This window comes from Heteronotia binoei, chromosome 1, assembly GCF_032191835.1.
Source record: "Heteronotia binoei isolate CCM8104 ecotype False Entrance Well chromosome 1, APGP_CSIRO_Hbin_v1, whole genome shotgun sequence".
NCBI lineage: Eukaryota > Metazoa > Chordata > Lepidosauria > Squamata > Gekkonidae > Heteronotia > Heteronotia binoei.
Genome location: NC_083223.1, coordinates 9,828,391 through 9,854,984, shown reverse-complemented (window position 1 = coordinate 9,854,984; position 26,594 = coordinate 9,828,391). Strand labels below are relative to the sequence as shown.

General features: G+C 49.2%; 1 protein-coding gene across 1 annotated transcript; it reads left to right on the top strand.

The window, feature by feature from the left end:
- Positions 1–5,401: 5,401 nt before the first annotated feature.
- On the top strand, positions 5,402–19,200 carry CNRIP1 (cannabinoid receptor interacting protein 1). The gene is made up of 3 exons (XM_060257610.1): positions 5,402–5,839; positions 11,777–11,921; positions 18,782–19,200. Exons 1-3 carry the CDS (start codon positions 5,655–5,657, stop codon positions 18,944–18,946), a joined length of 495 nt encoding a protein of 164 aa, XP_060113593.1. The 5' UTR covers positions 5,402–5,654; the 3' UTR covers positions 18,947–19,200.
- The last annotated feature ends 7,394 nt before the right edge of the window (positions 19,201–26,594 follow it).

Below are 26,594 nucleotides of genomic sequence, written 5' to 3'. Positions count from 1 at the left end.
AGTAGTGCCTTCTATATTCCAACGGCAGAATAAATTGTGGAAGTTCTATATAATGGCAAAACTTACTGAAAATATTAGACACTTTGAGATTCAAAACGCATTCTCTAATTTTGCATTCATATGGTTTCCTATCTTTAAATATGAAACATCACAACAGGAAATTCCTAAACTTATAGATGATTTTGGCCTGGGGGTAGCCTTATAGTATTATTTAAATATTTATCTTGCTTGCAACTAAAAGCTGCAATGTCGGCTATGTTATCTATATTTCTGTCACCTTCAACCTCTTAGCGCACGGCTTTCAGTAATGAACTATGCTATACGGCTTTATATTGTACAGTTGTTTGGTTTTTGGGAAAAAGTAATAAAATGTTAATTTGCAACAAAAATGTACAACCAATAAAGATGTCAAATACATGAATCTGGAGACACAGCACGCAGTCTTTTCGCCGTCCCAATCTCTGCACCTTTGGCTCTCGAAATAAATATTTTACCAATTATTAACTTTCTTTTGTTAGCTAACACTGATCTAAAGGTGAAGATCCTGTTTGTCAGGTTAATATGCAATAGTGAGACTTCCCCCTTCTCATCTACAATTATGCAAACAGTGTATGTTCCCTATTACAAATAACCTGGTATAAATGAGGCATTTTTTTTTTCATTTTCTAAAATTTAATTAGCAATATTAAAAATTGCAGCACACATAACATATAAAATATGCATAAAACAACAGCGTAAGTACAGTATACAGCACACTGCGATACAGTACATCAATTACCTAACCTCAAAACACAGGAAAGAGTCTATTTTAAGAAAGGGCCAAACATTACAGATAAGTCTAAAAAGGTAAAGGTAGTCCCCTGTGCAAGCACCAGTCATTTCTGACTCTGGGGTGACATCGCATCATGACGTTTTCATGGCAGATTTTTTTTTACGGGGTGGTTTGCCATTGCCTTCCCCAGTCATCTACACTTCCCCCCCAGCAAGCTGGGAACTCCTTTGACCGACCTCGGAAGGATGGAAGGCTGAGTCAACCTGGAGCTGGCTACCTGAACCAGCTTCTGCTGGGATCGAACTCAGGTCGTGAGCAGAGCTTGGACTGCAGCTTTACCACTCTGCACCACAGGGCTCTAGTGCATCAATTAGCTAACCTCAAAACACAGAAAAGCATATATTTTAAGAAAGGGCCAAACCATTACAGATAAGTCTACTGATCAATTAACAATTCCGTCATTCGGATTGTTCTATTCCATGAGCGGGATAAACTTTCCGTATTTTTATTGTTTTGGTAAGCAGTCAACTTCACCAGAACATATATTTCCTTACTTTAAGTAACTGATCCGAAAGATTAGGAGCTTCAGACTGTTTTCCATGCCTAGCAAAAATTAATCTGGCAAAGGTAATTACGGTACGTGTTAAGAAGAAGACGACGACATTGGTTTATATCCTACCCTCCACTGTGAATCTCAGAGTCTCAGGGCAACTCACAATCTCCTTTCCCTTCCTCCCCCACAACAGACACCCTGTGAGGTAGGGGGGGCTGAGAGGGCTCTCCCAGCAGCTGCCCTTCCAAGGACAACTCCTGCGATAGCTATGGCTGACCCAAGGCCATTCCAGCAGCTGCAAGTGGAGGAGTGGGGAATCAAACCCGGTTCTCCCAGATAAGAGTCCGCACACTTAACCACTACACCAAACTGGGTCCCTAAGAAGAAGATACTGGATTTATACCCTGCCCTTCATTCTGAATTGGAGAGCAGTTCACAATCTCCTTTATCTTCCTCCCCCACAACAGACACCCTGTGAGGTTGGTGGGGCTGAAAGGGCTCTCACAGCAGCTGCCCTTTCAAGGACAACCTCTGCCAGATAAATGGCTGACCCAAGGCCATTTCAGCAGCTGCAAGTGGCAGAGTGGGGAATCAAACTCGGTTCTCCCAGATAAGAGTCCGCACACTTAACCACTACACCAGACTGGCTCTAAGGCAATGAGTGGTTGATCTCTAGAAAAACCGGGAAGAAAATTCAACAACGCTGACTCTGGTTTATAAGGAATTCGTTTCCCTAACCCACATAATACAATTTCTATCACTCGCTTCCAAAAGCTGGAGGCAGGCACACAAAGCCAAGTTAAAAATAACTTTGTCACATATGTGAATCTAGAGACCCAGGCGCAGCCTTTTCGCCGTCCCTATCTCTCTGCCTTTGGTTCTCTAAATACATTTTACAAATACCACTACAAATACAATCCTTTCTTAGCTCTGAAGCAAGCAGCCCATTTCCCCGATGACCAGAAAGGGCAGTGAGTGAAGTCAAGGCGCGTTCTGCCATGCCTTCTAGGTCAAAGGCTTTCTAGAAGAGGACAGTATGCTTAGAAGCAGAGCTGTCTTTGTAGCAGGAACTCCTTTGCCTATTAGGCCGCACACCCCTGATGTAGCCAATCCTCCTGGAGCTTACAGTAGGCCCGGTATTAAGAGCCCTGTAAGCTCTTGAGGATTGGTTACAGGGCTGGAATTCTAGCAGGAGCTCCTTTGCATATTAGGCCACACACCCCTGATGTAGCCAATCCCCCAAGAGCTTACAGTTGGCTCTGTACAAAGAGCCCTGTAAGCTCTTGGAGGATTGGCTACATCAGAGAGGTGAGGCCTAATATGCAAAGGAGCTCCTGCTACAAAGAAAGCCCTTGAAATAAGGTATAGTTTCTTCCTCAGCAAGCTCTGAGCTGATGAGATAAATCAGAAGTGGAGGCTATCAAGTTAGCTAAAATGAAAATAATGGGGTTTGGGGAAGGGCGGGGTTCTGCCAGAGCGTGCCCTGATCTGCTTGTGACCCTCAATAAACCACAGAGCCGGAAAGGAAGGAATTGCTCACTGCGCACTCTTTCAATTGTTTCTGACAGGTGCCTATCTAAGCTTTCCTGGAAAATTTCAAAAGAGGAAGATCCACAACTTCCCCCGGCGACTCATTAAGAAGCGAAAACCACAGCTCAGGATCGACTCACGCTTCAGTCCATCAGACGCCAGCTTCCGTTCAGACACCGACTCCGGCAGAGTCACAGAGGAACGCATACACAAACCAGCATTTCAGGCCTAACTCGGTTTGGTGTAGTGGTTAAGAGCGTGGACTCTAATCTGGGAGAACCAGGGTTGCTTCCCCACTCCTCCACATGCAGCCGGCAGGGTGGCCTTGGGTCACTCGCAAGTTCTCTCAGAGCGATCCCCTCAAGAGCAGTTCTCTCAGAGTTCTCTCAGCCCCAGCGACCTCACAGGGTAGCTGTTGTGGGGAGAGGAAGGGAAGGAGATTGTAAACTGCACTGAGGCGCTGAGCGAAGGGTGCGGTTATAAATCCAGTCTCCTTCTCCACCAACTCTTGTTCTTCTCTGATTATGATTTTCTGACCACACATGTTTCAAGTTCACTCTCTTCTATTGCAACCACCCACTCTTTTATGGCATTTTAATTGGAAACCATCATGTCTTGACGCTACAAAACCAGACGCTACGGACGGTCTCACATTATCACACCCGCCTGAACAGAGAAGCTATTGAGATTTACAAACACCAGCACAACTTTAACAGAAAGGAAGAAGGCATTTCCGTCCACCAATCTTGGTACCCAGCTCTGCAAAACACCCTGCAGACTATAAATTGCAGAAAGTCTCAGAACAATCAGCAAATTCCACAGAACAATCAGCACAGTCAACAACCATCTTCCTTATCTTCAAACCCCTTCCAACCCTCCCAGCAATCAACACAAGACAATGGTCACGTTCAACAGCCAGTTTCCTTATCACTACCCTTCCAGGAAGGCCCACCAAACAATGGGCACATCCACAAACCAATTGCCCTTTCATCACACCCCCTCCAGCCTAGAAATAGCAGCTCTCCAGCAGCCCTGGCCTCACTCAATGCACAGCAGCCAAGAAGGTCAGAGCACCTGCTCCGGCTGCAACGTCACTGAGGATGTTCTCTGCAGCTGAGAACAAAACGTCTGGAAGGAAAACTTTCTCCAGTAGAACACGGCACTTGAGCCCGAAAGATTCTACAAACCCTAATGATGTTACCAGCCGTGAAAACCTGAAATCAGAGAAAGATGTGTTTTCTATAAACTTTCCCGGATTCTACCCACATTATCAAAATCCTCCTGCATGCTTATCACGGTTCTCTCCACAGTTATCTTAAGACACCCATAAAACCATACGTTGTAGAATGCGGCCCAGTGGGTTTCTTTGCTGAGCAGCCTCATTTCTTTCATGTGCACACATCACAGCAGTTTGGTGCAGCGGTTAAGTGCGTGGACTCTTCCCTGGGAGAACTGGGTTTGATTCCCCACTCCTCCGCTTGAAGCTGCTGGAATGGCCTTGGGTCAGCCAGAGTTTTTGTAGGAGTTGTCCTTGAAAGGGCAGCTTCTGGCAGAGCTCTCTCAGTCCCACCCAACCCACAGGGTGTCTGTTGTGGGGGAGGAAGGTAAAGGAGTTTGTGAGCCACTCTGAGATTCAGGGTAAAGGGCGGGATATACATCCAGTATCATAATCATCATCAGGTAAATCATCTATGTCCAAAACAAGGGTTTTTTAAATATATATATAATATAATTTTAATATAAATAATAAAACAAGGGTTTTCCAACCTCCACTCTTGAAAGACAGAGAGTGCTTGTAGGAAAATACTTGTCACACTCAAATGTCTTTTTTGGCTTTTTTTTTCGTGTTCTTTTTGAGCAGGAACGCACAGGAACACAGTTCCAGCTGGCTTGGTGTCAGGGTGTGTGGCCTAATATGCAAATGAGTTCCTGCTGGACTTCTACAAAAAGCCATGTAGATAGATAGATAGATAGATAGATAGATAGATAGATAGATAGATAGATAGATAGATGATAGATAGATAGATAGATAGATAGATAGATAGATAGATAGATAGATAGATAGATAGATAGATAGATAGATAGATAGATAGATAGATAGATAGCATAAACAAACATAGAAAAAGGTAGGATAAGACAGAAATATCACAGTAGCTCATTTATATCTAAACCATCATTTTGGCCACCAAGACCATAAAAGCCAATAAGCGAAAGAAGCCATCGATATTCTCTGTTAAACTGTAACGAGTACCGTATCTCTGTCCATAACATTGCTAAGCAGATCTTACATTGTGAACTGCAAATCAAGGATGTGCTTTCGATTGAGGCCACGGCCTCTTGTCCTGACGCCGGCTCGTCCCCGAGCCCTGATTTGTTCTTTCCCCCTTTCCCATGGGGGCTCAATCCGCGTCCATCCCGGGGCGGAGCACGGCTCCGCGGGCTCCTTTCCCCCCCAGCCGCTTCCCCGCCTCCCCGCCTTCCAAACACCGCCTATATTGGGAGGGCGGGGGGGCTCCCGCTGGAAGCGCTGCTCACCCCGGCCCCTTCCCCTTTCCAAGCGGCGCGCCCGGGATTAGCGCAGCGGCGGTGGCGCACGGCCGCAAATGGCGGCGACGGCGGCTCTTTCCCTTTCCCAGCGAGCCGGATCGGGGCCGGCGGGCCCGTCGTCATCTTCCTCCTCCTCCCCCCCGTCTCGGCTGCGCCCCGGGGCCGGCGTGTGAGCCGCTCCGCTTTGCGCAAGGCGCCCCCCGGGGAACCTCTCCAAACCCGCCAGCCCGGCGCGCCCTCGCCCTCCTCGGCATGTCGGAGGCGGCGGTGCCCCCGCTGGTGCGCCTCAACGTCTCGCTCAAGATCCAGCCCAACGACGGGCCCGTCTTCTTCAAGGTGGACGGGCAGCGCTTCGGCCAGAACCGCACCATCAAGCTCCTCACCGGCGCCAAGTACAAGATCGAGGTGGTCGCCAAGCCCGGCAACGTCCAGGCCACGTAAGTAAAGGCAGCGCGCGTTCCCTCTCCCTCTTTCGTCCCCACCTTTCCCTTCGCGGCTGGCCGAGACTGCGCTTTCCACTCGCCTTTCCCGGCCCAGATTGCGCGCCTGGCGAGCTGACAGCCTTTCCCGGCCGCATCCATCTTATCCCTCTCTTTCCCACCCCCCTCCCCCAGTTCCTTGAACCTCCCGGGTTGGCGGCCCGCGTTCCCACGAGACGGGTCTCCCGGTCCCTACACGCGCGTTCTTGGTGGGGGAAAGGCCTCGCCCTTCTGATGTCTTCCCGTTGACAGGCTTTGGCCAAAGAACTGGAGAGGTTCTTGGCAGCTCTCTGCTGCTGCGTTTGCCAAAGGTCTCTCCGGCCACCTGGCAGGTTGCGGGTTGCCAGCTCCAGGCTGGGGAATTCCTGGAAATTTGGGGGATGGAGCCTGGGGAGGTCGGGGACCTGTGGGGTATGGTGCCCTAAGAGTCTGCAGCGGGGATCTAGGGAGGGGCAGAGGGGGCGCCACCAAGGGGAGGGGGCGCCAAAGCGTGGGGGAATGGGGCTAAAAATATTGGTTGCCAGGAGACCTAGGGGGCCCACCCACAACTCTAAGGCTATCGTTTAATTTTTGTAAGAAATAAATACAAAAAAAATTAAAAACGTAAGTGGAAAAGAAAGGTACAGTTAAAGCTTCTGCAAAGTAAATATATATATTTTAGCAATGACAGTCTGCATACGTTGTGCACGCGGCTGGCAGTGTACAGGAGACGCTAAGTGCAAATTCAAATTGGTCTTAAAGGTGAGACTTGACCCCCGCTTTGTTCAGCTGCTTCAGACCAACACGGCTGCCCGCTTGGATCTATAGAAACGTAAATGCAGGCTGCATTTCCTCCGGGGGAGCCGATCTCTGCCGGCTGCAGGTCCCCAGGCCCCACCCGGAGGCTGGCAACCCTAAATGCAACGTAAATTTTAGTTGCATTACAGTAACAATACTGGAACGTCTATTATATTTTCAAGCTACTAAAAGGTTATTGACATTTTTAACGTATCGTCTAATGTTTAAGGGGGCCCGCTTGCCATCGGGCAAGATGACGCCCTGACCAATCCGCCGCTGGCACCAAATTGGGTCTGGAGTCCATTCTATTCTACGGGCCCATAAGATAGAAAGGGCCCACAAGGGGGTGTCGTTTTTTAATTTTGCCCCCCGTGGCGCAGAGTGTTAATGCTGCAGTACTGCAGTGCTAAGCTCTGCTCACGACCTGAGTTCGATCCCCGGTGGAAGCTGGGTTTTCAGGTCGCTGGCTCCAGATTGACTCAGCCTTCCATCCTTCCGAGGTCGGTCAAAGGAGTACCCAGCTTGCTGGGGGGAAAGTGGAGAGGACTGGGGAAGGCAAGGGCAAACCACCCTGTAAAAAGTCTGCCGTGAAAACGTTGTGAAAGCAACGTCACCTCAGAGTCAGAAACGACTGGTGCTCGCACAGGGGACCTTTCCTTTCCAAAAACATGTCGATCCGGTCCTGCCTGGGAGATGAGCTGTGATTCTTGGGGGGGGGGGGGATCTCCAGGTTCCACCTGGAGGCTGGCATCCGCACTCCACTCTTATAAGGACCTCTGCATTCGGTCCCCAGGTTTACTCAGAAGTAAAAGCTAGCTGGCCAGAGAGGAGGGACTGGGGGGAAAACCCGGAGAGCATTTTGTAGGTTTCTCTGCAATCTAAAACACTCTTGAATTGCTGCAATAGGGTTAGGCCCTAAAGGACGTTGCATGCTTCTCTGAGAAGAAGCTCCGTTGACAATAGTGGACTTACTTCTGAGTAATCCTGCATAGGATGCTAGACAGCTGGGGCTGGCATCGCCAGCTCCAGGAAGACCTCATCGTTATGCAATTGTCTGTCTCTTCTCCGTTCCAAGTGGCCATAATGTGTTCCTGTTTGAAAGGGCTTGGTGACAGGCACGGTGGGGGAGGGGACTCGGTGGGCGGGGAGAGACGTGTCATTTGGAAACACTTCACTCTGCTCTGTTTGAACCAAAGCTGAAAATTTCCCCTTTATATATAACAGGGGTGGCCAAGGGTCGCTCTCCAGATTTTTTTTGCCTACAACTCCCATCAACCCCGGCCAGCATGGCCAATGGCTGGTGCTGATGGGAGCTGCAGGCAAAAAAAACATCTGGAGAGCTACCGTTGGCCACCCCTGATATATAACGCTGCTGAACCTACCTCGCCCAATGTTTCATTGACAGTCCCCTAAAAAGATAGGCTATCTTTTTTTTCTTACATAATAGCATACCTCCCCCCCCCCTCTAGTCAGGGCAAAAGAAGGAAACCTGGTGACAGGATTGTGGGTGGAGACAGGAGAGGGTTTGGGGAGGGGAGGGGCCTCAGCATGGGGCAAAGTCACAAAGCCTGCCCTTCCGAGCAGCCATTTTCTCCAGGGGAGCTGATCTCTGCCCGCCAGAGATCAGTTGGAAAAGTGGGAGATCTCCAGGCCCCACATGGAGGTTAGAAGCAAACAAAAAAAAACGGTGGAAAATCATGTAATACTACTTGAATATTTAAACAAAATTCAAAAAACGGCAGCCACAACCGTTCATAGAAAGATTCTTGCAGTCGCTGTAAGAAAGCACACAAGATGCCGCTTTTAACAATATCTAAATACGCATCTAATTTCGCCCCCGTGGCACAGAGTGGTAAAGCTGCAGTACAGCCGTCGGAGCCCTCTGCTCATGACCTGAGTTCAATCCCAGTGGAAGCTGCTTCAGGTAGCCGGCTCCAGGTTGACTCAGCCTTCCAGCCTTCCGAGGTGGGTCAAAGGAGTCCCCAGCTTGCTGGGGGGAAAGCGTAGATTGATTTAATGATGATTTTATAATTATAATTGTAATCACAATGTATGGTTTTATTGTATCTACATTTATATGTTGTGAGCTGCCCTGAGCCTGCCTTGGCGGGGAGGGTGGGATACAAATAAAAAGTATTATTATTATTATTATTACTGAGGAAGGCAATGGCAAACCACCCCGTGAAAAGTCTGCTGTGAAAACGTTGTGAAAGCAGCGTCACCCCAGAGTCGGAAACAACTGGTGCTTGCACCTTGACCTTTTTAAATACACAACACTTATATCTCCTCTAAATCACAATAAACAGTTCATGTCAATATCCTTGAGTACGTCGCTTCTCCCGTCGACTTCCAAAGTTCACAAAAACAATCCTGCCGCTTCCTTGCAGTGGATTAAAGTGCCAGTGCGCTCAAAATTCAGTGGCCAATACCATCTGCGAAATTTGATACTTGATTTATTTTGTCCAGTAGCCATTAAAGCAGGGGTGTCAAACATGTGGCCCGGGGGCTGAATCAGGCTCCTGGAGGGCTCCTATCAGGCCCCCGAGCAATTGGCTCTTGTCTGCTTCCTTCTCTCTCTCTCTCTTCCTTCCTTCTGCATCACAGTTTGCTTTGCAAGGCTTGCTCAATCCCACAGGAGCTACTGAGCAAAACCTCGATTTTCTCCATTGGTTGAGGCTCCTCCCCTTCCAGGTCCCCTGGGGAGGGAGAGCGCCAGAGCTTCCTTTGCCCAGCTCCCTGGATCCCATGGGGAGAAGATACAAAGAAAGCACCTTTAAGACCAACAAGTGCTAATGTTTTAAGCTTGTTTTATCTTAAGGTGTTTTTTTTTTAAAGTCGTGTTTGTCTGTGTCCTTTAAAAAGTTTATATTTCTGCTACGTAGTCTTAAATAGGTACACACAACAAAGTCTCATTTATGTCAGATCCGGCCCTCATAACAAATGAGTTTGACGCCCCTGCATTAGAGCTTCAACTCTTCAAATAAAGAAAACAAGGGGGTACCGTGAGAAACCTCTGACGGGGATGCGCATTTATCACCATTTCTGACCCAGTCTTTTGTCGAAGAGGTTTCTCCCACTTATCAATTCACCTATACAAAAGCCACACAACACTATGCACAGAGAAAACTCTTGCACCTGGAGGATGGCAATCGAACAGAAGAATCACCGACAAGAGAAATACCTAACAATACCATGATTAAACAATAATGCCATTGATATATATATATATATATATATATATATATATATATATATATATACACACACACACACACACACACACCATAATTCATAGTTATAGTTATTAGGGAAAGGAAAGGTCCCCTGTGCAAGCCCCAGTCGTTTCCGACTCTGGGGTGACGTTGCTTTCACAACATTTTCACAGCAGACTTTTGATGGGGTGGTTTGCCATTGCTTTCCCCAGGCCTCTATGCTTCCCCCCAGCAAGCTGGGTCCTCATTTTACTGACCTCAGAAGGATGGAAGGCTGACTCAACCTGGAGCTGGCTACCTGAAAACCCGGCTTCCGCCAGGGATCAAACTCAGGTCATGAGCAGAGGGCTCCGACTGCAGCACTGCAGCTTTACCACTCTGCGCCACGGGGCTCTTTTTTACCTTTAGACAGCCATGCAAAAAAAAATAAAAATAAAGCCAAAAGCATATTTCTGGTTATCCAGCTTTAGAGGCCAACCACAAAATAATTTGGCAGTGCATTTTCTTCTTCTGGGAAGCGGGGCTCTTCGATTGTGTGGAAGGAGCGGCTGTAGAATACACAGATCTCGTTCTGGTTTAGTTCCTAAATTTAGAATGACGGATAAAAGACTTTTCTTCTGTCTCAAACAAATATGCAAAGCTGCCTTGTATTGAATCAAGCTGTTGAGCTACTGAGACCAGTATTGTCAACACGGACCGGCAGCAGCTGTCCGGGGTCTTGGGGGCAGGTTTTCCCCATCACCTGCCACCTGATCCATTTCTCTGGAGAGGCCAGGAGAATCGAACCTGGGCCCTTTCTACATGCAAAATGGGTGCTTTTTCACTGAGTCATGGCCTGGGTTCCCTTTAATTGGCGTGTGAGCTAGCTCACAGGTTTTTCGCCTCAGCTCACACTTTTTTTGTCTTCGCTCAGGGGAAATGGCCTCAGAGCAAACTCATTTACGCAGGCGCACCGAATTTTAAGGCTGGTAATTCACCGAGTAGAATTTTTGCTCGCAAGACTCCACAGTTTTGAGGGAGCATTGGTCACGGCCGGGGGTGGAATTCTAGCAGGAGCTTCTTTGCATATTAGGCCACACACCCCTGATGTAGCCAATCCTCCAAGAGCTCACAAGCCTCTTGTGTGTAAGCTCTTGGAGGATTGGCTACATCAGGGGGTGTGGCCTGATATGCAAAGGAGTTCCTGCTAGAATTCCACCCCAGTCGTGCCCCCTCCCTTTGAAAGTACTGCAAGGGAGTCCAATGACACCAGCAGGAAAGGAAAGGTCCCCTGTGCAAGCACCAGTCGTTTCCGACTCTGGGGTGACGTTGCTTTCACAACGTTTTCACGGCAGACTTTTTATGGGGTGGTTTGCCATTGCCTTCCCCAGTCCTCTACACTTTCCCCACAGCAAGCTGGGGACTCCTTTTACCGATTTCAGAAGGGTGGAAGGCTGAGTCAACCTCGAGCCGGCTATCTGAAAACCCAGCTTCCGCCGGGGATTGAACTCAGGTCGTGAACAGAGGTTAGGACTGCAGTACTGCAGCTTTTAGCACTCTGCGCCACGGGGCTCTTATGACCACCGGCAGAGCAGGGGGCAAAACTGAGATCCTTTTTTCCCAGTCACTGAGGAGTCCTGTTTTGAATGAAGTCACATGCGACTTGGGCTTTTTTTGTAGCAGGAACTTCTTTGCATATTAGGCCATGCCCCCCCTGATGTAGCCAATCCCCCTGGAGCTTACAGTAGGCCCTGTACGAAGAGCCCTGTAAGCTCTTGGAGGATTGGCTACATCAGGGGTGTGTGGCCTAATATGCAAAGGAGTCCCTGCTCCAAAAAAAATGCCCTGGGGTTGGTTTCATTGTCAAACAGCTTTGGCCAATGAGATTGCTCAGACCGGCTGAAAACGCCCCACTTGTCTCTTTCAGGACCATGGGTATCGGGTCAGTGACGGTGCCCCTGGAGGAGAAGTCGCGAGACGCCCAGATGGTGGTGTACAATGGCATCTATGATACCGAGGGAGTGCCTCACACCAAAAGCGGGGAGAGGCAGCCGATACAGGTCACCATGCAGGTAAGTGTGTCTGTGGGTACCAGGGCTTTTATTGTAGCAGGAACTGCTTTGCATACACCCCTGTTGTAGCCAATCCTCCAAGAGTGTCAGACCTTGTAACTGTTTAGATGGTATAGTTTTAAATATATTCTCTTGACATGACTAACGCCATTTTGTTTGCTATTACTAACCCTGGGATTAAGAGATGTGCATTTCAAACAGAAAGAGACCGTTGTAAAACTCATGGGAGGAATTTCTCACTTGGCGTTCTCAGGCGCCTTAAAGCCTTTGAAGGTGGTATGCCTCAAGGTAACCAGCAGGGAGCCTTCCTGGGAATAAGATAAGGGAGTATGGGAACAGACAACTGTCTCTCTGAGTGTGAGAATGATTTTATTGTTATGTTACATGTATCTACAAAAAGGCCCGAGTGGCCTTGAAATGTATCAAACTCAATCTGCTTCTACCCAAGACCGCTTGTTCTCAAATAAATGGATTAATTTCGAAAAGAATGATTCGTTCTTATTTGACGTTCCAAGGTCTGACACTGAGCTTAGAGGGCTCTTATTCCAGGGCCTTCTGTAAGCTCATGGAGGACTGGCTACATCAGAGGTGCGTGGCCTAATATGCAAAGGAGTTCCTGCTACCAAAAAAAGGGCCCCAACAGAGAAAGAAACTCTCTGTGTAAAATACAATCCTGACTTGTTGCGAATAATAAGTATCAAAATACAAAAAGAGTATCGACGGTACACAGCATCTCAGTCATGCACAAAGTTAAAACCTCGTAAGTTCCACGGTGTTCCTAACTGTCCTTATGTGGCTCAAAGCTGCTATATTATATTCAGTGCAGTGTTTGAGAAAAAAGTCCAATGGAATTACTGGTCCTCTTTACAAGCCGTTTGGAGAGCCAGTTTGGTGTAGTGGTTAAGTGTGCGGACTCTTATCTGGGAGAACCGGGTTTGATTCCCCACTCCTCCACTTGCAGCTGCTGGAATGGCCTTGGGTCAGCCATAGCTCTGGCAGAGGTTGTCCTTGAAAGGGCAGCTGCTGGGAGAGCCCTCTCCAGCCCCACCCACCTCACAGGGTGTCTGTTGTGAGGGAGGAAGATAAAGGAGATTGTGCGCCGCTCTGAGACTCTTTGGAGTGGAGGGCGGGATATAAATCCAATATCTTCATCTACCTCACAGGGTGTCTGTTGTGGGGGAGGAAGAGAAAAGAGATTGTGCGCCGCTCTGAGACTCTTCGGAGTGTAGGGCGGGATATAAATCCAATATCTTCTTCTTCTTCGGATCTCTAATCCTTCTTCTAGGGACCAATCTTAGGAATTATGTAAAATTTTCTAGGTCCAGTACTGCCAAAAATTATTCAGTCATCACCCGGGTCAGTCCAGAATTCCTAGCTTTCTCTAATTTTCTTGCATAATAGTGGGAACGCCATAGTAAATACAATTTTTGGCACTACTGGACCTAGAAAATTGTACATAATTTCACCATCGGTGAAAGTTTCCCTGTGCCAGGGCTCAGATGGCGCGGTCATACTGTTCAAGTAGGCAACGGTAGAGAGCCGCTGTGGCTTAGCAGATAAAGCGTCAGGCTACGAATTGAGAGCCTCGAATTCAAATCCCCACTCTGTGTCAGAAGTCCACTGGGTGATCTTGGGTCAGTTGCAGGCTCTCAGCCTCACCTAACTCACCGGGTCGTCGTGAGGGTAAAATGAAGGAGAGGAGATTGAAGTAAGCTGCTTCAGTGGCCCCATCGAAGAAAGATATATCGAGGGGTGAGATTCTAGCAGGAGCTCCTTTGCGTATTAGGCCACACACCCCGGATGTAGCCAATCCTCCAAGAGCTTACAAGGCTCTTTTTTTGTAAGCTCTTGGAAGATTGGCTACATCAGGGGTGTGGCCTAATATGCAAAGGAGCTCCTGCTGGAATTCCACCCCTGGATATAAATAAAGTCAATAAATAACAGGACAGCTGCAGGGACCTGTTTGGGAGTCGGCAGCCGTAACCCCAGCGAACTGTGTGTTGTGAAGTGAAGATTATATGTTCATGGTGGGTAGACGAACTGACAGAGAGAAATAGATTAGTGGCTTGAATGGGGGGAGAATATTCTTTTTGTGTGTGCGTGTGCACTCACCTGGAAGTCACGTTGACCTCTGGTGGCTGACCCCTACTGGGGGCCTGGTGGATATTCTTAGAGGTGACTGAATAAATCCTGCCCCTGCCTCCCAGCTCTGGTATTTCGAGGAGGCCTCCCATACAAGTACTTGCCAGAGTCGACCTTGTGCAGCTTCCGAGCTCTGACGAGGTCGGGCTCGCCTGGGTGATCCAGAGCAGGACGGGGTGAGAATATTCTTAAGGAACCACAAAGAAGCCAGCTGGATTCAGAATCCTACCAAGGAAAAGAGCCAGTTTGCTGTAGTGGTTAAGGGCACAGACTCTTCTCTGGGAGAACCAGGTTTGATTCCCCACTCCTCCACTTGCACCTGCTAGCATGGCCTTGGGTCAGCCATAGCTCTGGCAGAGGTTGTCCTTGAAAGGGCAGCTGCTGTGAGAGCCCTCTCAGCCCCACCCACCTTACAGGGTGTCTGTTGTGGGGGAGGAAGATAAAGGAGATTGTGAGCCGCTCTGAGACTGAGTGGAGGGCGGAATATAAATCCAATGTCGTCGTCTTCTTCTTCATTTAAGAACTAACTGTGGAAGCAAGTCAGCTGTTACCAGGAAAGCTCAGATTTCACATTTCAGCACCAGCATTGCAGGGATGGGCGCAGTGGAAGAAGCGTGCGTGGCCCCACACACCCTTGGGCAGTCTGTTTTTTTATATAGACAAGCAGGGTGCTTTTTTTGTAGCAGGAACTCCTTTGCATCTTAGGCCACGCCCCATGATGTCACTAATCCTCCTGGAGCTTCCAGTAGGCCCTGTACGAAAAGCCCTGTAAGCTCTCGGAGGATTGGCTACATCAGCGGTGTGTGGCTTAATATGCAAAGGAGTTCCTGCTATTAAAAAAGCCTGGTAGACAAGTGTATTCTCTCGTAACCCCCTGCATTTTTAAGCGTCTGTAGATTTCAGAAGCTACTGAGAGCCAGTTTGGTGTAGTGGTTAAGTGCGTGGACTCTTATCTGGGAGAACTGGGTTTGATTCCCCACTCCTCCACTTGCACCTGATAGAATGGCCTTGGGTCAGCCATAGCTCTTGCAGAGGTTGTCCTTGAAAGCCCTCTCAGTCCCACCCACCTCACAGGGTGTCTGTTGTGGGGGGAGAAGATATCGGAGATTGTAAGCCGCTCTGAGTCTCTGATTCAGAGAGAAGGGTGGGGTATAAATCTGCAGTCTTCTTCTAAGCAGGGTTGTCTCTGGTTTGGACTTGGATGGGAGACCACCAAGGAAGTCCAGGGTTGTGACACAGAGGCAAGCAAGGGCCAAACACCTCTGTTTGTCTCTTTCCCTGGAAACCCCATGGGGGTTTGCCATAAGTCAACTTGACAGCATTTTATACACACACATGCACTTGGGTTGAAACCGCTGACTCAGCACTGACTCAGCACCTGTCTGGGCAGGCGATCGCCTTTGACTTTGCAGGGCCTCCTTGCCTCAAGTGATGCAAGGTCATTGTGACTCAGCAGAATTCCCCTGCACTGCTGAATTGCGCAGAGGCAAATGCAGAGTGTCTGAATGGCCAAGGAGCAACAGAAAGCTGCACAAAATGTTCTTTAAGATTTCATTTAACAGAAGTTGTTCGTAGCTCTGGAATATGGCAGAGAAAAAGCCAGATTGAGCTGCTATTCATACAAATGTAGTGATTCCAAATTCCTCCCTCCCTCCTTCCCTTCCTCCCTCCCTCCCTCCTTTCCTTCCTTCCTTCCTCCCTTCCTGCCTTCCTTCCCTCCCCCTCCTTTCCTACCCTCCCCCCACCCTTCATCCCTCCCTAACTTCCCTCCCTTTCCCTCTGCCTTCCTTCTTGCCTTTCTGCCCTCCCCTTCCCTCCCCCCACACTTCCTCCCTCTCCCCTCCCCTCCTCTCCTCTCCCCTCCCTCCCTCCTTCATAACAGGATTTGTTCTTATCAAAGCAAGGACCAGAAAGAAGACTTCCTCTTAGGGAGCATAAGCTTGGCAGGGATCTGATCTGTGATCTGTGTTTAGGGGTATGGGGGTGGGGAATGCTGGAGTTGGTCAGTCTTGAAAAGATTCACCCCCCCCCACTCTGTCCTGTGTATCTTTTCCTGTAGATATAAGGCCCCCTTGGTCCACCAAGGTCAGCCTTGTCTACTCAGACTGACAGTAGCTCTCCAGGGTCTCAAGTGGTGGTCTTTCCCATCACCTCCTGCCTGGTCCTTTTAATGGGAGATTCCGGGGATTGAACCTGGGACCTTCTGCATGCCAAGCAGAGGCTCTTCCACTGAACCACAATCCTTCTCAATTGGTCTCCAGGATCTCAGGTCAAGGTCTTTCCCATCACCTCCTGCCTGGTCCTTTTAATGGGAGATTCCGGGGATTGAACCTGGGACCTTCTGCATGCCAAGCAGAGGCTCTTCCACTGAGCCACAGCCCTTCTCCATTGGTCTCCAGGGTCTCAGGTCAAGGTCTTTCCCATCATCTCCTGCCTAGTCCTTTTAATGGGAGATTCTGGGGATTGAACCTGGGACCTTCTGCATGCCAAGCAGAGGCTCTTCCACTGAGCCACAGCCCTTCTCCATTGGTCTCCAGGGTCTCAGGTGGAGGTCTTTCCCATCCCCTCCTGCCTGGTCCTTTTAATGGGAGATTCCGGGAATTGAACCTGGGACCTTCTGCATGCCAAGCAAAGGCTCCTCCACTGAGCTACAGTCCTTCTCCATTGGTCTCCAGGATTTCAGGTCAAGGTCTTTCCCATCATCTCCTGCCTGGTCCTTTTAATGGGAGATTCCGGGGATAGAACCTGGGACCTTCGGCATGCCAAGCAGAGGCTCTGCCACTAAGCCATGGCCTCTCCCCTTTGCATCTGTTGCAGACGAAGACTAAAGAGGCACAACTGCATTTGCTTGCTCCCTTCCCCCTTTTGGCGTCCCCAGCAGTTTAATTTGGCTGGAGTCCATCTTCTCATTTTCAGTCTTCTTCTGTCCAGTTCTTTGTGCACCCATACTCTGGCAGATGAGTCATTGAAACATCTGATTCTGAGTGGGCTGCGAAGTGTCTCTCGGAGAATTTGTGCCGTGCTGGAAAATCTTAATGCTGTGGAGATGAGCAAAAATCTGCTTCTGGGCCCTGAGGTGGGGAACGCAGTTTGTTCTAGGAAATTAACAGACGTGAACGAAGGAAGCTGTTGTTGAAAGGGAATTAGACAGATTCATGGAGGAGAGGTTCATTAGTGGCTACCAGCTGTGGTGACTGAAGGGAACCTCCACATTTAGAGGTGCTAAGACTCCAAAGCCCAGTTCCAGGAGGCAACATCAGGGGAAGGCCTCTGCCTCTTTGCCCTGCTGTTTGCCCTACGGAGGAACTGGTTGACCACTGTGTGAGACAGGAGGCTGGACTAGATCAACCACTGGTCTGATCTAGCAGTGCTCTTATGTTCTCCTGAAGACCTCCACCTCTCTGCCCTGTTGTTGGTTTTCCAGAGGAACTGGTTGGCCTCTATGCAAGACAGAATGCTGGACTAGATGGACCCTCACTGGTCTGATCCAGCAGGGCTCTTCTGATGTTCTTAAGAAGGCCTCGGCCTCTCTGCCCTGCTGTTTGCCCTCCAGAGGAAATGGCTGGCCACTGTGTGAGACAGGAGGCTGGACAAAATGGACCCTCACTGGTCTGATCCAGCAGGGCTCTTCTGGTGTTCTTATGAAGACCTCAGCCTCTCTGCCCTGCTGTTTGCCCTCCAGAGGAACTGGCTGGCCACTGTGTGAGACAGGAGGCTGAACCAGATGGACCCTCACTGGTCTGATCCAGCAAGGCTCTTCTGATGTTCTTATGAAGGCCTCAGCCTCTCTGCCCTGCTGTTTGCCCTCCAGAGGAACTGGCTGGCTACTGTGTGAGACAGGAGGCTGGACCAGATGGACCCTCACTGGTCTGATCCAGCAAGGCTTTTCTGATGTTCTTATGAAGGCCTCAGCCTCTCTGCACTGCTGTTTGCCCTCCAGAGGAACTGGCTGGCCACTGTGTGAGACAGGATGCTGGGCTAGATGGACCACTGGTCTGATCCAGCAAGGCTCTTCTGATGTTCTTATGAAGGTCTTGTCCTCTCTGCCCTGCTGTTTGCTCTCCAGAGGAAATGGCTGGCCACTGTGTGAGACAGGATGCTGGACTAGATGGACCCTCACTGGTCTGATCCAGCAAGGCTCTTCTGATGTTATTATGAAGGCCTCGGCCTTTCTGCCCTGTTGTTGACCCTCCAGAGGAACTGGCTGGTCACTGTGTGAGGCAGGATGCTGGACTAGATGGACCACTGGTCTGATCCAGCAAGGCTCTTCTTCTTCGGCTTCCTTGGTGGTCTCCCATCCAAGTACTGACCAGGGCTGAACCTGCTTAGCATCTGAGATATGAGATCAGGCTAGCTGGGGACGTCCAGGGCAGGGAACAAGGGATTTGCCTTTGCTTGCCTCTGCGTAGCAACCCTGGACTTCCTTGGTGGTCTCCCATTCAAGTCCTAACCAAGGTCAACCCACCTTAGCTTCTGAGATACGAGGAGATCAGGCTAGTTGGGGCCATCTAGGGCAGGGAACAGGGGGGTTGGCATTGCCTGCCTCTGCGTCGCAACCCTGAACTTCCTTGGTGGTTTCCTATCCTAACCACGGTCAGTCCTGCTTAGCATCTGAGATATGAGGAGATCAGACTAGCTGGGGCCATCTAGGTCAAGACATCAGGTTTTACAACTTTTTTTTTTTTTTTAAAGCTAACTTGGTTGATTCTTCTCTCCAGCTCACAAACATCGGCACCTTCGAGACGGTCTGGCAAGTCAAGTTCTACAACTACCACAAGCGAGACCACTGCCAGTGGGGGAACAGCTTTGCCTCCATAGAGTACGAGTGCAAGCCGAACGAGACCCGGACCCTCTTGTGGATCAACAAAGAGAGCTTCCACTGAGGGCGAGGCGTTCTGCGCGCCGGGACTGTCTCTCAGCAGACTGGCAACGAGCACACCTGGACAATCTCTCGGTCAGCGAAAAGCAGCACAAAGCCTTATGAGAGGCGTTCTGTGGAGATACTCGTGCTTTCTGGCCATCCAAAATATAATGATTTGGGGGAGGAGTTTGGTTTGGGGTGGAAAATTTGCTTCTGAGTAGCTCGGGTTTAAGGCTGCAAGTACAGATTATCTACATAAAACGGGCGTTCTTAGGTTTTGCTGTCTACCCTTTCGCAAATCGGCAGTGTTCCATACCTTTATAGTAAGTGTGATGCGTACAAAGTACCCCTCAAGGTCCAGATGCTGCCCCCTTTAGTAATTTCCCAGTGCAACTTCTTTTACCATGTTTGACATTGATCTCTTCATTTAGGTCAGGGGTCCCAAACCCGTTTGAACCTGCTGGCATGTTTGGAATTCTGTCTCAGGGGGGGTGGATGTCGCCACAAAATGGCTGTCGCAGGAGGTGCAGCCAGCCACAAAATGGCTGCCACAGGTGATGGAGCCAACCACAAAATGGCTGCCATGGGAGGTGGAGCCAGTTTCAGAATTTTATTTATTTTGTTTCATTTATATCCCGCCCTCCCCGCCAAGGCAGGCTCAGGGCAGCTCACAGCAAAATGACTGCCACAAGAGGTGAAGCCAGTCACAAAATGGCTGCCACGGGAGTTGAAGCCAGCCACAAAATGGCTACCACGGGAGGTGGAGCCAGCCACAAAATGGCTGCCACGGGAGGTGGAGCCAGCCACAAAATGGCTGCCACAGCTTGCCTTCAGACACACAGTGAAGATCCTTGTGGTGGGGTGGCAGCTGCTGCCATAGCAACATTTTCAAAAATCAGCACAGCCAATCAACTCTCCAGTGGCCAATCAGAAGGCATGATGGGTAAAAGCACCCAGAAACATGTCAGCTGGTAAGGTAACCAAAGAGGTCAGGGCAAAAACAATAACCAAATATAGCTAAAGACGTAGTGCTAATATAAAAATACACTATATTTTAATTATACATAAGAAGTATTAAAGCCATAATAAAAACTACATATCTAAGGTTCTGTACCTATGCCCAACAGGACAAATGTGACAACATATAAATACAGGTTAAAAGGTACAAAATGTGTACAAATACAAGAACCAAATGCATTTTGGCTAAAAATTTTCCTCAGTGGAAATCGAAGATGAGCCCTCTGTACATTGCACGTCAATATATTGAAAACTCATCATATACAGAATGGATCTTAAAAAAACCCAGACAATTGTCAAATACTGTGTGGACGCAGAGATATTCACTCGTGGGGTGAGTAAGAATCAATATTCTTAAGCTGCAACATGGGACACGCATCTAAGTGTGTTTTGTTTCATATGCCCATGGATTGGTTCAGGTCCAATCTGAAATACACAGAATCCAAACAGAGTGCTCAGCTACAATGTAAGAAGTCTGGACTCTGTCTGGATTCTGAATAGCTATATTTGATCATGGGTTATACCCTAATCCAGGGGTGTCGAACTCATGAGGGCCGGATCTGACAGAAAGGAGATCTTGTTCGGCCGGGCCATGCGTGCCATAAAATGTAATGCTAGGTAGCAGAGATATAAATTTTATAAAGTTCACAGACAAACACAAAGAATTTAAAAAAACCCAAAACCCTTAAAACATGATTAGTACATTAGCACTTGTTAGCCGTAAAGGTGCTTTCTTTGCATTTCTCCCGTGCGATCCAGGGAACTGGGCAAAAGAAGCTCTGGCTCTTTCCTTCCTTCCCTAGGGGACCAGGAGGGGGAGGAGCCTCAGCCTATAGGCTTGGCTCAGCAGCTCTGCTGTGTGATTGAGAGAGCCTGGTAAAGCAAGCTCTCCCTCCCCTCTTCCTCCCCAAGACAGAATTCTTAGCCAATGGAAAAAATAGAGACTTTGCTCTGTTGCTCCTGTGCGATTGAGGAAGCCTGGCAAAACAAGCTGTGATGCAGAAGAAAGCAAGAGAGAGGGAGAAGGAAGCAGATGACAGCCGGTTGCTTGGAGTCTAATAGGAGGTATCTTTCCTGTGTGATCCAGGGAACTGGGTCAAGGAAGCTCTGGCTCTTTCCTTCCTTCCCCAGGGGACCAGGAAAGGAGGAGCCTCAGCCAACAGAAGGGGGAGAGACTTGGCTCAGTAGCTCTGCTGTGCGATTGAGAGAGTCTGCCACAGCAAGCTATCCCTCCCCCTCTTCCACCCCAAGAGAGAATTCTCAGCCTATGGAGAAAATAGAGACTTTGCTCTGTAGCGCCTGTGTGATTGAACAAGCCTGGCAAAGCAAGCTGTGATGCAGAAGGAAGCAAGAGAGAGGGAGAAGGAAGCAGACGACAGCCAGTTGCTCGGGGGCCTGAAAGGAAGTCTTCGGGGGCCTGATTTGGCCCCTGGGCCATGTATGACACACTTGGCCTAATCTCCTTGGTTGGCTTCCTTCCCCCTTTTTTTGGTCGGCCAGTCCCACATGGGCACTATAATTAGGGTTGCCAATTCCCAGGTGGGGGCAGGGGATCCCCCGGTTTGGAGGCCCTCCCCCTGCTTCAAGGTTGTCAGAAAGCAGGGGGAGGGGAGGGAAATGTCTGCTGGGAACTCTATTATTCACTATGGAGATTTATTCCCATAGAAAATAATGGAGAATTGATCTGCGGGTATCTGGGGCTCTGTTTTTTGAGGTAGAGGCACCAAATTTTCAGTACAGCATCTAGTGCCTCTCCCCAAAATAACCCTCAAGTTTCAGAACGATTGGACCAGGGGGTCCAATTCTATGAGCCCCAAAAGAAGGTGCCCCTATCCTTCATTATTTCCTATGGAAGGAAGGCATTGAAAAGGTGTGCCGTCCCTTTAAATGTGATGGCCAGAACTCTCTTTGGAGTTCAATTATGCTTGTCACAGCCTTGATCTTGACTCCACCCCTAATGTCTCCTGGCTCCACCCCCAAAGTTCCCAGATATTTCTTAAATTGGACTTGGCAACCCTAACTATAATGTAGATTCCCAGATTTAGGTGAAACCTGTTGGCAGCTTCTGTATTTTACCCTAATCCGAAGGTGCTCCTTCATGCTGGTTATACCCAGGGGTGGAATTCTAGCAGGAGCTCCTTTGCATATTAGGCCACACCCCCTTGATGTAGCCAATCCTCCAAGAGCTTACCAAAAAGAGCCCTGTAAGATTGGCTACATCAGGGTTGTGTGGCCTAATATGCAAAGGAGCTCCTGCTAGAATTCCACCCCTGGGTATACCACTTTCCCGACACCACCGATGGTGATGGGGTAGACGTTGGATGCTCGCGTTTCTGCTTAAAGCAAAATCCACTCCCCTGTTTTAAGCTGTGTTTGCTTAGTTGTCGTATGGGGGGGGGAGGGGAACAGCTGTTGTTGGTTTGTCCTGGGTTTTACCTTTTGTGGGCTGTTGTGCAAACTTTTGTGAGTGGGTTTCCCCCCTCGTGAGCCTAATTTCCAGGTGTCAAAGTTTCCCAGTCCGTGAAACGACTCTTGAAAAGCGTTGACCGTAATGAATTGTCGGCATAGTATATAAAGACGGAAAAGCAAGACGGTGTGTTGTTTTAAGTGACGTGCGTATCATGCTAATACCTAACTCTACCGTGATTTAAGTGTAACGGCATATCGGAAGCGTTCCCTTTTCGGAGATTTCCTGCTTCAACGATATCGGTAAAGGTAAATTGTGAAGCAACTTGAGTTACCGGTGATCTCTTCGACTCTAACCCTACCGTTAGACCCAAACGGTCCTTCCCGTAAGATGTGACCGCAGACAGGACTACTAAAGGAAAAGGTATTTGGCTGGAGGACTCTGAACTCTGGTGCTATGTCCTCCGCGAATTTGTTTACAGCTTTAGTTGCAAGCGAACTGGAAACGCACCTTCTTTTCTATATCGGCGAGTGAACCGTTGCTCCCTTGGAATCTCCTTTGTTATGGTGTGCTTGCATTATCTCTTCATATCAGCCATTGTTATCTCCCTTCTTGTGAATAATCTGTGAACTGTAGCTGGAGATTTGCTCTTTGTAATAAAGGAGTTGGAAACCCATCTCTTTTCTCTCTCTCTCTCTCTCTCCAAGTGGCTCTCTCATGTAACGAGGTAACTTTCCCCCCAATCGAAACAAAGTTTAAGACCAGGGGTGGAATTCTAGCAGGAGCTCCTTTGCATGTTAGGCCGCAACCCCTTGATGTAGCCAATCCTCCAAGAGCTTACAAGGCTCTTTTGTAAGCTCTTGGAGGATTGGCTACATCAGGGGTGTGTGGCTTAATATGCAAAGGAACTTCTGCTAGAATTCTACCTCTGTTTAAGACCAACAGTTTTATTCATGGTATAGATCAGGGGTGGCCAAACTGTGGCTCAGGAGCCATGTGTGGCTCTCCAAGCCCTCACTGTCCCATTGGCTGGCTTAGAGAAGGCATTTAAATCACTTCTCCAAGCCAAGCCAGCTTGTTAGCTTGGAGAATGCATTTAAAGTTGCTTTCTTTCCACCTCTACTTCCCTCCCCATCTGTTTCCTTCCTCCCTCCCTCCCTTCCTTCCTTGTGGCTCTCAAACATCTGACATTCATGTCTTGCGGCTTTCAAACACCTGAAATTTACCTTAAGCGAGTTTGGCCACCCCTGGTGTCGGGTCTTCGGTACCCCTCCCGGTCTCCCGGCGTCGCCGTTGCCCTTCCCGGGCACTCTGGGGCGTTCCCCGGAGGTCTCAGAAACAGGGGGGTGGGCGCTGGGTTACTTCACCGCAGGCCCCCGTTCCCCTCCTGGCTGTGCTGCGGCTCCTGTCCCTCTCTCGCGCGAGGCAGCCTCTTTGAGCATCAGCCAGCTTCCCCAGCGACCTCCTCCCTCCCTCCTTTTATGCTTCCCGACCCAACCTTCCCCCTTCCCGGGTCCTGCCCCTCTCTGGCTCCTCCCCCCTTCAAAGCCCCAGACGCCCGGGAGAGGCGAGCCAGGGCTGGGCTGACTGGGCGTGCCTCAGGCGTCCTAGCCCTCGGCTGCGTGCTGCGATGGGGCGTCTCGCGCTGCGACGAGACGAACGGCTCTCCTCCTCCTGGCCCGGTGCTGGGCTCAGCTTCTCCCTCTTGCTCCCCGGCGTCTTGGCCTGGCCAGACTTCACGGACTCGGAGCCGGGCTCGTCGTCTGGGAGGCGTCGCTCTGGTGGCTGCTGGCGCCCCGTCAGTCGAGGTGAGGGGTGGGGCCGCCACGAGGGCTTGGAGAGGTGGGGAAGGCTCTTGGGGCGACGACGAGGGCTTGGAACGGCTGGCAGGCGCCGGGGGGTCTCCTCCGCGCAGTCCCCGCCCGAGCTGGGCGGGACACCTGGTATAAGCTTTCGTGTGCACACACAGTACTTCAGGAAGCTCTGAGTAAGGCTTCATTGGTCTTAAACATGCCGCTGGCCTCTTGTTCTACTGCTTTAGACCAACAGGGCTACCCCGGCTCAATCTTTTTCCAGTTAGTTGGTAACCAGCCTAAGGTAGTTTGTTGCACGCCTCTGGTTGGTTTTCCCTTAAAAATGTAACAGACTTCACAGTATAGCCAGGAGTTTTTTCTTTCAGTTCTGGCTCTTTTTAGAAAGTAGGCTCATCTGCAGCCAAAGAGAAACTTGGATGGGAGTGCAGTTCTGAGTCTGAACTAATCAGGGCTTTTTTTGGTAGAAAAAGCCCAGCAGGAACTCATTTGGATATTAGGTCACACCCCTGACACCACCATTGTTTCACACGGGGCTCTTTGTGGGAGAAGCCCAGCAGGAACTCATTTGCATATTAGGCCACACCTCATAATGTAACCATTGTTTCACACAGGGCTCTTTGTGGGAGGAGCCCAGCAGGAACTCATTTGCATATTAGGCCACACCCCATAATGTAACCATTGTTTCGCACGGCTTTTTGTGGGAGAAGCCCAGCAGGAACTCATTTGTATATTAGGCCACACCCCATAATGTAACCATTGTTTCATATGGCTTTTGTGGGAGAAGCCCAGCAGGAACTCATTTGCATATTAGGCCACACCCCATAATGTAACCATTGTTTCACACAGGGCTCTTTGCGGGAGGAGCCCAGCAGGAACTCATTTGCATATTAGGCCACACCCCATAATGTAACCATTGTTTCGCGCGGCTTTTTGTGGGAGAAGCCCAGCAGGAACTCATCTGTATATTAGGCCACACCCCATAATGTAACCATTGTTTCATATGGCTTTTGTGGGAGAAGCCCAGCAGGAACTCATTTGCATATTAGGCCACACCTCATAATGTAACCATTGTTTCACACAGGGCTCTTTGCGGGAGGAGCCCAGCAGGAACTCATTTGCATATTAGGCCACACCCCATAATGTAACCATTGTTTTGCACGGCTTTTTGTGGGAGAAGCCCAGCAGGAACTCATCTGTATATTAGGCCACACCCCATAATGTAACCATTGTTTCATATGGCTTTTGTGGGGGAAGCCCAGCAGGAACTCATTTGCATATTAGGCCACACCCCATAATGTAACCATTGTTTCACACAGCTTTTTGTGGGAGAGGCCCAGCAGGAACTCATTTGCATATTAGGCCACACCTCATAATGTAACCATTGTTTCACACAGGGCTCTTTGCGGGAGGAGCCCAGCAGGAACTCATTTGCATATTAGGCCACACCCCATAATGTAACCATTGTTTCATATGGCTTTTGTGGGAGAGGCCCAGCAGGAACTCATTTGCATATTAGGCCACACCTCATAATGTAACCATTGTTTCACACAGGGCTCTTTGCGGGAGGAGCCCAGCAGGAACTCATTTGCATATTAGGCCACACCCCATAATGTAACCATTGTTTCGCACGGCTTTTTGTGGGAGAAGCCCAGCAGGAACTCATCTGTATATTAGGCCACACCCCATAATGTAACCATTGTTTCATATGGCTTTTGTGGGAGAAGCCCAGCAGGAACTCATTTGCATATTAGGCCACACCCCATAATGTAACCATTGTTTCGCACGGCTTTTTGTGGGAGAAGCCCAGCAGGAACTCATCTGTATATTAGGCCACACCCCATAATGTAACCATTGTTTCATATGGCTTTTGTGGGAGAAGCCCAGCAGGAACTCATTTGCATATTAGGCCACACCCCATAATGTAACCATTGTTTCACACAGCTTTTTGTGGGAGAAGCCCAGCAGGAACCCGTCTGCATATCAGGCCACTCCCCCTGAAATCACCATTTTTTTCATACAGGACTTTGTAGAGAATGTCCAGCAGGAACTTATTTGCATGTTAGGGCACACCCCGACATCACCATTGTTTCACACAGGGCTTTTTTGTAGGAAAAACAGCAGCAGGAATTCGTTTGCATATTAGGCCACATCCTCTGATGCGTTCCTGGGCGTTCCTGCTCAAAAAACCCTGCAGCCAATACTGAAAGTGGAATCCTGTGGAGAGCTCTACTCTGATTTCCATCAGTGTAGAGTAGAACAGCTCCACCTAGAGGCGGAGTGCAGCAGAACTGAGCATCTTTAAGAAATACAGAATTGAAGGTTCCTGGCTAGGAAAGAGTCATCCCTAAGAGAACGTGATTTGAAAACTGACATTCATTCTTCAGGCTGCAAAGGATTTTTCTTTAGTGCTTTGGACGGGGGCCTTAGCAGAA

Excerpts from the sequence above, each read along its gene's own strand:
- CNRIP1 (XM_060257610.1), top strand. The coding sequence starts at position 5,655 with ATGTCGGAGGCGGCGGTGCCCCCGCTGGTGCGCCTCAACGTCTCGCTC. Across the intron at positions 5,840-11,776 it reads CCCGGCAACGTCCAGGCCAC|GACCATGGGTATCGGGTCAG; the intron begins GTAAGTAAAGGC and ends TGTCTCTTTCAG. Across the intron at positions 11,922-18,781 it reads CGATACAGGTCACCATGCAG|CTCACAAACATCGGCACCTT; the intron begins GTAAGTGTGTCT and ends TCTTCTCTCCAG.